The sequence below is a fragment of the Mytilus trossulus genome, chromosome 3 (genome assembly GCF_036588685.1).
Source record: "Mytilus trossulus isolate FHL-02 chromosome 3, PNRI_Mtr1.1.1.hap1, whole genome shotgun sequence".
Lineage (NCBI taxonomy): Eukaryota > Metazoa > Mollusca > Bivalvia > Mytilida > Mytilidae > Mytilus > Mytilus trossulus.
Window position 1 is genome coordinate 47,013,332 of NC_086375.1, and position 13,757 is coordinate 47,027,088.

Consider the following 13,757-nt stretch of genomic DNA (forward strand, 5'->3'; position numbering starts at 1 on the left):
CTTCAGAGGGTTATATTGTTACTGTTATTTTGGGAAAAAAATAACAATATTTGTCAAAATCTGTCTATTTTTTATAATCTAAGGAAAACATAGATTTAATCGTCATGCAAAATGTCCATAATCATGATTAAAGGAGAAGGTCCAGTTAAGTGGCAAATTTTGGCCTAAAACTTGTGCCATTTGATGAGGATAGTATTGGGGGTACCTTCATGACAAATAATGATAAAAATTTTTGCCAAATGACGTAAACAGTAATTTTTGGTGCATGACAATAAAATGTATACTTTCTTTTAGACGAAAAAACGTATTAGGTACAAGCATCATTAATTCATGCAAAATAATTGAAATCTTCACAATTTTAGCATTTTAGCTTAGTTTTATTTATTTAGGGAAATTCTCACTAAGCTATGGTCAATTTTATTCGAAACACTATATTCCCTTTTAATAACATCAGAAACATTCGAAAAAAGTTTGGATCAAGACAACAATTTGCCTACCAGCTTAAGTATTAAAAAATAAATGAATGAAGGATCTTTGAGCATTTTTACTTTGAAAAAGTCCATGATCTAATGCTTTGATGATTTTATTTTGCTTTCTAGGTTCATCATTGACTATGAATTTGAATAGCTTGATTAGAGCACACACCTTGATGCTGAATAGTAGTATCTGTACACAATGTGGTAAACTTCTTACCATCAGAATCCAGAGGTTATTACCAGCTGTACATTTTAATGGTGGATTCCACACACAGGTTTCAGAAACCAGATATGCAAAAGAGAAGAAAGAGAAGAAAGATGAAACTAGAAAAAAGAGACCTAATACAAACAAAGTTTACAGTTTTATTGATGAAGCAATAGCAGGTATGTGATATAAGGACCAATAAAAAATATTAAATTGATGTACATGAAATATTTTATTGATTAGTTTAGAATACCTGATAACATTTTCCATTTGCTTGATATATATTTCAAGTGAGTTGTAATATCTACAAAAATGATTCTACTGCCAAACTTCTTTTAACAGAATAATAGATGTTTGTTGTCATTTTTTAGATGGCATTATGAATAAAATTATCTTATGTTTATACAAAATACTATAGATTCATTATTAGTCATTGGATACCAATTTTCCTGGATTTTGTAGGTATATTGGAACGATGAAATTAAATGTTCAATTACTAATTAAATGAAAAAAGTTCCTATAGGCTTCTTTGCAGACTTAAATATAAAATTTAATATCTGCAAACATGTAAGTTTCCCCTAATCCACGAAAAATAAACAAATCCACAGAACTTTAAATTCTTTTGAGTATTTAAAACTTGATTTAACAGCAGTCTGAAATGTCATATAGTATTTAATCATTTTAATACATATTTATTGTTTTAGGGCAAATTGCAAATGCAATTCTGAAGAATAGAAAGCATAAAGATGGTATCATTATTGAAACAGATGCAGGTAATTCGCCTATTAACTTTCTCTTAAGTTTTATTCAGGTGTAATTGCTTTAAAAATATTAAAGTTTGAGTGAAGTTTGTGACCATAGGCCCTGAACTCCCTGCTAACATCTGTCACATGACTTCTCTTTAAGTTTGAAATGAAACATATCCAGTAATCTAGCATCACAAAACTTTCAAATTTCTTGAATCTGAAAATTTTGTGTTTATTGGCTTCGGTCTCGTTGACATATACCCAAGATCTCCTATGACAGAAAAATATTCAAAAGATTGATATCAACATCAGATTCTTTTATTTCAAATTTCACTTTCTCTCTTTTTTCTATAATTTGTTTTTTGGGTAAAGGTTGCATGAGATGCAATCAAAACCCTATGTTACTTACTTGATACCCAAATCTTCCAAGGCTTATCACTTCTTCTGAGATACACAAAATATAGTCCATTGATCATAACATTCTATGCATCCTATTCATGAACTTTTCCAGCAATTTATTAATGAAATATATGCTAAGATTTTCAAGTTATAAAATGATATTAAACTTTTAAAGAAAATTACATAACTTTTGCAAGGTGCAAAAATCTTATATCTGTTCAAAATATATCATTGATGACATTTTCAAGGTCATCTTTAAACATTGGAGTTATCTCCCTTTGTCCAGCATTGTACAATGCAATATTTAATTTTGCTTCCTATTGTAATTAAAGCAATCTTTACCCTTCAGTGCTTACAAACACTTTGGTTTTGCTATGGTATTTATATTTTCCTAAGGTCAGGGAATACTCACCAGAGCTTTAATGGAGAATGGCAAGAAAATGCAGAAATATATTGCTGTTGAAAATAATATAGATTATTTGATAGCATTAGAGGTAAGAGAAATATATGGGTATGAATAAAGGAGGTGTGGGGTATACTTATGAGACAGCTTCACCTCACCACAAAAAACAAACTTACTTCAAAATTTTCAACATACAGTCTTCAACAGTAGTCAAGCTTTTTTAATCTGTGACTTGATTTGATAACTACATGTAGATCTAAATATAGTTGGAATAAAATTGAGAATGGAAATGAATGGAAGTTGTCCACATCTCTGACAATGCGGTAAATTGATTATCTTCCTTCCGTCAATGATCACATGGTAGAATCCATTTTCATTTGATTTTCAAAGGTGATGACATAAGAACATATGTTTCTCGATTGTCATACAAATATTACCTAAAAGAGCAACAACTAACAAACCCACAAACTAACAAATCAACATAAAATCCTTAGACTGTATATACAGTATAGCCTATCCTCATGTTCTTAGATTTTTTTGAAAGATGTGAGTAAAGATATATCTCTAAAATATATTTGTACAGTACAACATATCTGCAATTTAATATATCCTTAATATATTGAATGGTGGCAGTATTAGGAAACATATAAGATATTGAACATTGGTATAATACCAAAAGAAGAATGCAGAATTAGATATTTTGCTGAATGTGCTCTCATTATGTTCAAAATCTGAATTATGCAAACTAAGGCCTAGTATTGGCTACTTAGGATATTTTGAAATTATAATCTGCTCTTTTTCACAATGAATGATGAATCAAATGCCTTAACGGGGCACTAGCTACAAGATATTTAAAAAAATCTAAAGTAACATTATTTTTTTTGTTCAATCAATAATCAAAGTGAAACAGTGAAATATTAATTCGCTTTTAGCATCCAAAATGGTTCAATTTAGTCAAATTAAGCTAAGAAATATCGATAATTAACTATTCACTTGCAAGTGAATAATTCAACCTCATTAAATCTGTATGCATGTAAACTTCAATTAAACCCCCTAGCTAGAGATTGACAACGTATGCACTGTTTGTGTACTGGTTATTAATAGGAAAAGAATGTCAACAATGAAAGTGAAACAAAGGTAAATGATTTGATAACTAAATCGATCCACATAAAACCGTTCTTATACAGGTAAAAACAAACAGAAACATATAATTTAACCTTTAAAATAAAATCATACAGACCTATAAAATCCAATTGCACGTGTTGGCTTAATCTCTTCATATCTTTATTTATGTTTACTTCGCTAATATGGTCATCTGAGGTCAAATCGATAGTTAATTAGATGGCGTCTGGACTAAAATACACACGAAACGAACTTACATGTTACCAGGGGTAAAATTTAAGCTATTAAGTGTACTGGCCAGCCGGACCAGTGGACTTAAATCTACTGGTCCTGCTCAAAATTTACTGGTCCTGTAAAAATGACATTCATTTGATAACCACTAAAAGATATGACAGATGTTTAGTTTTATTTTCCTCAGCTGCTTTCCTCTTCTTTATTCCAGTAGATATTTGTGCTGTTCTGTTTGTTCATGAGCAAGAACAAAATCTTACTTAAAATTTGAAGATCCCGTTACAAAAATACATTTCTCATCTAGTTCTGTCACTGCAAATTGTTCGCATGTTTTACAATGCATTACATTATGATCGACTTTACAATTTAACCAACCGAGATCAATTTCCCAGGATATTTTATATTTACGTTTCCTTTTGTCAGTTTGAAAAATCTTCCTTTTGAATGTCGCTTGTTTTGCATGGCATTTTAACTCCATCCAAAAATTTCCACATTTTGTGTTGTTTATAGTGCGCTCACCTGAGATTTTGATTAAATACATTTAAAATAGTAACCTCAGTACCCTACAAATAATTTTTCAGGTTTATTTTTTTGTAAACAAACCGAGATAGAGATGCAATCAGTGATTTTAACGTAAAAATTTCCACTGGTCTGCCGGACCACCAGCTGACAAAATCTACTGGTCCAACACAAATTCTACTAGTCTCGGACCACCGAACCAGCGCCAATTTTGACCTCTGCATGTTACTGACCCAATGCTCTGTAAACTGTTTATTTAAGACTTATGATAGTTTGGATAAATGTTTTACATTGCATTAAATCAAATATGAGAATTTGAGTCAAATCAGTGACCATGTAATTACTTCCAAATACTTGTTAAAAAATCATGAAAACAAGAACGCTTGGAAAAACACCCAGCTTACTAATATTGATACCTTACCAATCTTCATGACAAACAGTTTGCAAAATCATTTTTCATGTAGTATAATTTCTTTAAATATTGTTGTTATTCTTTAAGAATGCTATTTATTGATTATTCATGAATAAAAGAACTGCTTTTTTGTAGGATTTACAAAAGAAGTTGGGAGAAAACACATTTTTGGTAAAGAAGGGAAATCTTTCACATTTTAAATATGCCCACAAATTTGGTGGATTACAAGGAAAAATAGATTTAGCAGATATTGTCCCCTTAGGTATGTTTTTTAAGAAACTTTGTAATGGTATTTTATTAAAAGAGAAAAGTTATATTGAACTTAAGTATGTAAATTTTAATTTCTAATGATTTTTTTATGCACCATTTATGGGCATTATATTTTCTGGTCTGTGTGTCCGTTTGTCCTACTTCTGGTTAAAGTTTTTGGTCAATGTAGTGTTTGATGAATTTGAAGTCCAAGCAACTTGAAACTAAGTAAACATGGTCCCTATGATATGATCTTTCTAATTTTAATGCCAAATTAGAGATTTTACCCCATTTTCACAGTCCACTGAACATAGAAAATTATAGTGCAGATGGGGCATCCGTGTTCTTGGGACACATTCTTGTTTTATATAATTCTATAATCAGAAGGTACATGAAAAATAGAAAGGCATACACTATGAAGCTGTTAATGGCATTTGAAAACAATTGAAATCAAAGAATTTGTTTATTTGGATCATCTAAAAATAGTCTTAGCGTTTAATTTGTTTTCATAAACTTAAAAACCAATGTATCCCAAAAATAATGTTCATATTTGATGGTAGATTAAATCATTGATTCATTTGAAAGTAAAATTATGAAAAAAAATAATAAATTGCTCTATCCTCCAAAAAAAAAAACCAAACCCAAAAGAATGTTTCATATATAGGCTGAACATTTTAATTATTTACAATTAATCTTGTAGAGAATAAGAAACAGAAAGTGACATTTGTTGGTAAGATGTCTGAAGGCATTGACTTTAGCATGGTATTTCAAATGTTAGAAGAGCTTGCAGAAAAGGAAGGAGTGTTCAGTAATATAATCCCTGAGTATTTCTTCTTTGTATCACCAGCTATGTGCAGGGTTATATATATTTTTTATTCAATATAATTATAATATTAAGATTTTTTTTTAAAAGTAACTTTTATTACTTTGGTCATCAGTTTTCAGCCATAAGAAACTATGCTATGCTAGCAGTGCTGTTATCATTGCAATAGCTTTGATCATAAATAAATATTATACAAATGCTGAGGTAAATATGTAGTTTTCAAAAGTCAAAACAAATGACAGTAATTGTTTTATTCTGTATTGGTGAGCGAGAAAATTCATGTAATAACCATTATTAACCAAAATCAATTTCATACAATTTTACTATGATTATGCATGTTTTGTGCGATGAATATTTTATTTGTTCCTCTAACAGATACATATGCTTTTAATTCTAAATCCAATTCATGTAGAAAAACGTACGAAAGTTTTATCAATATGGAACAAACTATCATTTTTGCAAGAAGAATTGCATTTTCTATCAAGCTTGTAATAAAAAAAATTGGGGTAAAGCATGGCATGTTAGATATAGGAAGATGTGGTGTGAGTGCCAATGAGACAACTCTCCATCCAAATAACAATTTAAAAATTAAACCATTATAGGTTAAAGTACGGCCTTCAACACGGAGCCTTGGCTCACACCGAACTTATAATTTAAAGAAAAAAGTATGGCATATAAAGAAAAAAAAGGTTTTAACATTGTTTTGTTTTTGTAGAGACTTCGAGGCATTGAATTTAGAGGATGTAGTTTAAAATATTTCCTACCCTTTCCTGTGATGATGCATCAGCTGTTCAAGATAAAATATATTGATAAGGTAAGTGTTGAATTATTCAAGATAAACTGAATTTACAATGAATGGGCAGAATTTACTGTGTAAATAAAATAAACGACATTAAAGACAACAACACCCATCAATTACCGCATGGTGATTAATTTATTGTGGTTGACATGTTTCGTCAACAAGCGTGGCGTCTTCAAGACAATATTATACATGAAATCAAACTGTGAAGTACAAATTTGGCGGTTGTGTGGTTCGCCGAACAATAGAGGTTGTTATGACGAGGTTATAGATATAAATAGAAAGTGAAATTAAAATAAGAATCTAGTATAGTTAAAAGTGAAAGTTAGTCAATAAAGTTATTAACGATGTGGTTATCTGCTATTCTTGCACGTGTGTAGTGGTCCTCATAGAGGTTTCTAGTGGTAATATTGTAGAAATGATGGAAGTAGCTCATAAAATGTCAGTTCATTTCCAAATTGGACAACACCCCATTGGCCATCCCGTACCAATTGAACTGGCTTCGCTCTGAGGGAGGTACTGCTTCCATTGAGTTAGTAAAAGGTGAAGTGTATGATCGCCGCAATTTTTGAAATTGTAAATCTTGGTAGATATGTTCATAAACATTAACTTTGCTAATAAAATGTCCGTGGATCAAGCTTTTCTTTATAAATATGGTTTGTGTTTTATGTGGTTCATCTTGGTTCTGGTTCCTTCCTTTTTTTCTCTAAGTAAAATGCCTGGTATTCCGAATTACTTTGACTTTGTGTAATTATGTATGGTATTTTAATCTTCAGTGATGAACTGCTTCTTCTTTGTATGTTTCTGTGGTTGCTTCTGTTTCCAAATCTCTCCTTTTTTCCTCGTATCTGTTAATTTTCGGGAACGGATCGATAACTTTTTAAACGGTCTGGTTTTACGTTCATGCTGTGTGGTTGTTAGGTACAACGCTAGTTTGGCAAAGGTGGATCCTCTCGGATGCAGGGGTTCACGGTAAAAAGTAAACTTCAATTTGGACAAGATGAACCAACACCTGAAGTGGTTTTCGTGCGGTTGGGTAATAGCGGGTGGATACCCCGCGATATTCACAGTTGACTATCACTATAAAGCAAATAAACAACATTAAAGACAACAACACCCATCAATTACCGCAGGGTGATTAATTTATTGTGGTCGACATGTTTTGCCATTAAGCGTGGCGTCTTCAGGACAATATTATACATGAAATCAAACTGTGAAGTACAAATTTGGCGGTTGTGTGGTTTGCAGAACAATAGAGGTTGTTATGACGAGGTTATAGATATAAATAGAAAGTGAAATTAAAATAAGAATCTAGTATAGTTAAAAGTGAAAGTTAGTCAATAAAGTTATTAACGATGTGGTTATATGCTATTCTTGCACGTCTGTGTATTGGTCCTCATGTTTAAATAAAAGTTAAGCTGAACTAATTTATGTGTGCTATTCGAATAAGAAAAGATATATTTACATGGACTTAAGAAATTTTCACTTGTGAATTTTTGTTTGCATATTTAATACATAAGTCCCAATTTAAAAGAAGATATTGGGGGTAATTTCTGGCCAGATATTGATCAACTTGGTACCACCAGAAAGAGCATTGTCACAGGTTTTTTTATAAATGGGTAAAATAAAGTTTTTTTATTTTGATAATTTTAGAACATTTAAAATACCGGTAGAAATGATTTTCTAACCTTAAGTTAAATACAGTTCGTCTTATGTTATGATAAGTAGCAGCTTATTAAAGCTGAGAGCCCAAATTTAGTCACATTTCTACATAAGTGGTTGTTGCAAATTAACTTTGAATTAACTTCCTTAACTTATTTCTACTACACAGGTTCCATTATCATCATTAAATTTACTACCTGTTAGAAAGTTTCACGAGGTAAGTGAAGATAGAGATAAGGAGATGTTGTATAATTGTAAGGTATCCACAGGAGAACAAAGGAAGAGGATGTATAGCACTAAAAATATAGAGCACTTTATGGCCTTCAACTATGAGCAACACCTGAATGGAAGAGACAGCTTTAAAGAGCTTCACTGTTTTTACACATATTAGACATTCATTTTGCACATGAACTCACTTGCATATCCTACTCATTACTTGTATGCTAGATCAAGACATTTTCCAAAATGATGGTTTGGGTGAACGAACACCTATCTATAGAACTAAAAGATTGGGATGATAATTCAAAGATATTTTTAACCATACATTTTTACTGTTCAAAATAACAAGCTTTTAAAAAGACTGAAAAGTTGATAATATAAAATTAAGTGAACTAAAATAGAAAAAAAAATGAAAGGTTTATTTTCCTTATTTTTGACATTGAAAATTTGGCAGGAAACGTTTCTTTCTAGATTTTTTAAGAATTTAATGTTTGTGCCTTTTTCTCTATAATAATAAACAAACTGGAAGCCTTCAGAAATCTCAGACTTAAAATTAAAGAGATACCGTATAGCAGTTTTTTTTTTGCAATGTTCATATTTCACGGATAGAACAAAATTGCCAAAATTAATTCCACCAATTTAAAAGTGTACATACAAAGGTATTGATTCCTCCAAAATAATAACCACCAAAATATTTCATATACTTTATTCAATGTAAATCCCAAAATTTTACACCAATGAAAATAACTCGCTATTCGGAAGGAGACCACTATCCACCCGCGGACATAGGACAATTATGTAGTCAACTTTTTTTTTAAATTTGCAGTAATTTTTGGGCCAAATAAGGGCATTATTGCCCCTACTCCTTTACAAAAAAATAAATCCCAACATCCAAAAGTTCGAAAAAAGAAATTCCATATCCCGAAAGGATCAATCCCAAAATCCTGAGCTTAAAAACGTCCCGAGTCAATTTAGACACACTACAGGTTACTTCTATCTTGTGAAATAACAAGATTAAGGCCAAAAAAAGTTATTCAGGTTAATTTACAGTTGACAACAATTCCATAGAATGATTGTAATACAGGAAAAGTATTTATAAATTTATACTGTTTTTTTGTCAGTTAAAGTTACCTGATGATGTTGTTACTGGAAGTAATGGTTATTTATTCCATATGGTTCCAAGACTTCATGTGATAAGAGAAGTGGACAACATTCATCATTTATATAAATTCTTATTTCAAGTTATCACAAAGAAAAAGAGGGAAAGATTCATTCCAACGATATGGTAAGTGACGTTAGAAGTTTCAAATAAATGTTTATAAAAGTAAAATACCTGTTGTTTTACAAACCTTAAATTTTAATTTATCTGTATAAAAAATTACTGCATGTAGTGAAAGCTATTGCTTTCTTTGTGACCTAATGAGTTATCCATCCATAATATTTATGAAGGTCATATGAAACTTGATGGATATTTTTTTTATGACTAAATGCCTAATTTTTATAAGCTCACCCTCCCAAAATGGCCAAGTGAGCTTACATATCATTTGTCTGTCATCTGTTGTCGTTTTCAAAAATCTTCTCCTCTGAAACTACTTGGCCAAATTCAACAAAACTTGACCAAATAATCACTAGGGTATTTAGTTAAAAAATGTGTCTGATGACCCTGCCAGCTAACCAACATGGCTGTAAAAAATAGTACACAGGGGTGAAAAGCAGTTTTTAGCTTATATCTCTGGAACCAAAACATTTTGAGCAAATCTGTCGGGTGTTAAATTGTTCAATAGGTCAAGATCTATCTGCCCTGTAATATCAGGCATTCCATTGTTGGGTTGCTGCTCCGAAATTGATAGTTTTAAGAAAGTTTTGCAGTTTTTGGTTATCTTCAATATTATTATAGATAGAGATAAACTGCAAACAGCAATAATGTACAGCATAGTAAAGATTTATAAATAAGTCAACATGACAAAAATGGTGAAATGACCCCTTAAGGAGTTCTTGCCCTTTATAGTCAATTTTTGATAATTTGTATTTTTTTACAAAATATTTTCCTCTGAAACTACTGGGCCAAGTTCATTATAGATAGAGATAAACACAAGAATGTTCAGAAAAGTAAGATCTACAACCACATCACCATCACCAAAACCCAAATTTTGTCATGAATTCTATTTCTGTCTGTAATGTGTCTTCCTTCTTTAATATGCACATAGACCAAGATGAGCGACACAGGCTCTTTAGAGCCTCTTGTTATAAAACATATGTACATTTACTGAAGAAAATTCTTTAATTTGTACAAATTTAAAAGAAATTTACTTTTTTTTAAATTGTTGGCTTCCAGACAACAATTCATCTACATGTTTTCCATATGCAATTACCTCAGTGTGACCACTCTTGTAAAAATTTGTTGATTGCCATACTAATTATAGTTAGTATAGACTGTCGCCTGATTACACATTTCAATATTTTCTGTATTTATTTGCAGATGTTAATTGATTGTTCATTTAAGGGTCTCAGCTAGCCAATTCTAGAATATCTTGATCTGGGATCAAAGTACCTATAATATTGACCTGATTTACTCTTTACAAAATCTTTTCCAGTATCCTTAGATTATCCTTTAAGTTCTTGTCATCTTAGATTATTCAGAGTTAACTCTATGAAGGTTACAAAATATTCAATATATTTAAAATGTTATGATGATCATAACTGATCATTTCTTCTTTTTATGGATAAAGGGATATTTATACCCCCGCTTTAAAAAAGGGGGGTATACTGTTTTACCTCTGTCTGTCCTTCAGTCAGTCCGTCAGTCTGTCAGTCCGTCAGTCAGTCCGTCCGTCCCATGAATATTTTTCGTCGCATTTTTCTAAGGAACTCCAATACAAGGATTTCTGAAATTTGGTTTCAGGGTTTATCTAAGTTAGCTATACCGTGTGATGCGTTTTCAGATTGATCACTTTACAACTTCCTGTTTACCAACACTTGTATGATTTTACACATGATAGCCAAGTTGAAAATTTTCGTCACATTTTTCTCAGGAACTACAATACAAGGATTTCTGAAATTTAGTTTCAGGATTTATATAAGTAAGCTATACCGTGTGATGCGTTTTCAGATTCATCACTCGACAACTTCCTGTTTACCGAACACTTGCATATTTTTACACTATTGCGGCGGGGGTTTCATCATTGAGCAGTAGCTCGCAGTTTCACTTGTTTATATATTTATGACAAACCTTAATACAAAAATTCTTTTGCATTTCCCTTTTGTAGATAATTGTATGCCTTACATATTTGATAAAGTTTTATAGTCACTGGATTGAATCAATGCCCTTAGACATTTTGACCTAGAAGGTATCACCAGGCAAGTTGTAGGCTTATCCGTTGCACTTTTGTAAATAAAGACATTGCTATTTCCCATAGGAACTCCATTTACGTTTTAAACTGTGCCACTTTAACCATGAAGTTTGGTAATAAATTATTTCCTAAAATGGGAAGTTGATATATGCACTTCTATTTTATTCAGAGGTCAAACATAGGGCTGTGTGGGATATTTTCAATATTTATATGCCCAGAATTTCTAAGATTTAAAACTTATACTTATATTCAGAACTAGCGCCTCCCTTCACTTGGAGTCTTCATCAGAATCCAAAATTCTCTCAACCATGTGTTTTTATACTGGTAACATTTCCAGCTATATCTTTACAAGATGTAACAGAGATCATATCACTAAGGAACCAGCATGTATACAAAACAAAATATCCATAGGTATTATATAGGTTAGTGAAACAGCTGCATTTACAAAGTGCCACCTATAGATTTAAACCCTTGAATTATATAATTTAGCAAAACAATGGACATTTTACACAATTTTTTATCTTTCAGTAACATGTTCCCTGACAGTGGAATACATCTTGTATGTATGGGTATTTTAATGATAGACAGACTTGTTGATATAAGCCCACAACAATACTTACAGATATATACAGTAAGTAAACAAATCAAAAAATGTTGTGATATGAAATTTCCAGTGTCAATGTTACTGCTGAAAACTGTTTTGCAAATGAGTTTCACTTTAAAAAATTACATTTTTTCCTATATTTTCTGTTAAAAAATAGTTATTAGACTGGTTTTAAATTGTTTCAGAATTGAGTTGTCTTCCTTGGGTTGATGAATTGTAAATGATTTATACAATAACAAGGAAAAACTATAAGTCGAGTTGAAATCCCTAGTTTTTATCATAATTACACCTTATATGAGGATGGAAATGCCCTTTACCGTCAGTCATCAAACGATCATTTTCAGCTACCCTTAGCGTCAAATTGTTTAAAATTTTACCATGATTCATCAAAATATCTTTATCGTGATTCGTCATATGTCTCAAATAATTATCGTTGGAAACAAAAATAGCGTGATTTGTCAAATTCAGCTGATTTTTTTATCGTCTAAAAGAAAGTGTACATTATATCATCATGCAGACATCAATTTAATTGTGTCAGAAATGCATGTATAAATCGAATGTTTTAGCTTTTTTTAAGTTCAAAATGTTTCAGTATTCATCTGTTTTTTTGGTGAAAATTGACAATTTTTTAAAGAAAAAAAAACCACAGGACTTTCTTTTTATTTTATTAATATATAGAATGGGGTCTTTCAAAATTTGTCAATGACATGTCATATTATTGTTGGTCTTGTGAGATAAACAGATTTAAAATTTAAGAGTTTTAAAAAATTTCATTTTTGAATTTTAACATATTTTTAAATGGTTGCTTTGGAAACAAACTATTTAGTAAATTCAAAATTTTAAGGTTTTTGTATAGTTTGGGGTTTTGTTTGTCAATACTGTAATATACATATTGTTTGTATTGATCAACTTAATTTCTATGGTTCCTTAAAATCCCTTATATTTCATTTTTCAAAGGCTACTTATGTACGTATTTAGGCAAAATTTTGTAAGGATGGTTTCCATGGCAACCAAGGTTAAAAAAAAAATTAAATACATAAAACTTATTTTCATACCTTGCTTTCTCCATAAACAAAATATAAAGACATTTGAAGAGGGGCCATGAATCACCTATCAACAGGAACCTGCATGATTATTACAAAGACCGGTACTTAAATGATAGATAACTGATGTTTACACATAGATACCATGATGTTACAAAAAGACAGCGCTTGCATGTATAACATGTATAAGTTCATGTATAAATCCCTCAGTACTACAATTCACCTTCACCTCTACAGACTGTTTAAATCAAAATCTATTCGGTGTAATTGTACAGATATGTCATGTTATGGAGGGGTATTTGCGAAAAATAGCAGTCGAGAGAATGTTAAATTTCACGAGCCGTAAGGCGAGGGAAATTCATTCTCAAGACTGGTATTTTTTTTTGCAAATACCCCTCCATAACATGATTTATCTGTTTAATTACACCGAATGTTAATGTACTAAAACGCATTGATGATCGTGACGTTACAAGCGTCACGTCAGATAGAGTATTT

General features: G+C 31.0%; 1 protein-coding gene across 1 annotated transcript in view; it reads left to right on the top strand.

Annotated features, from left to right (window-relative positions):
• Window positions 1-604: 604 nt before the first annotated feature.
• LOC134711653 (uncharacterized) overlaps window positions 605-13,757 on the top strand; it is a 62,189-nt gene continuing 49,036 nt past the window's right edge. Inside the window, exons 1-9 of the mRNA XM_063572416.1 lie at window positions 605-860; window positions 1,386-1,454; window positions 2,223-2,320; window positions 4,649-4,775; window positions 5,463-5,620; window positions 6,301-6,399; window positions 8,216-8,263; window positions 9,387-9,550; window positions 12,144-12,246. Coding sequence (XP_063428486.1) covers window positions 614-860; window positions 1,386-1,454; window positions 2,223-2,320; window positions 4,649-4,775; window positions 5,463-5,620; window positions 6,301-6,399; window positions 8,216-8,263; window positions 9,387-9,550; window positions 12,144-12,246 — 1,113 coding nt within the window. The 5' untranslated portion in view covers window positions 605-613. The remainder of the gene's footprint in view (window positions 861-1,385; window positions 1,455-2,222; window positions 2,321-4,648; window positions 4,776-5,462; window positions 5,621-6,300; window positions 6,400-8,215; window positions 8,264-9,386; window positions 9,551-12,143; window positions 12,247-13,757) is intronic.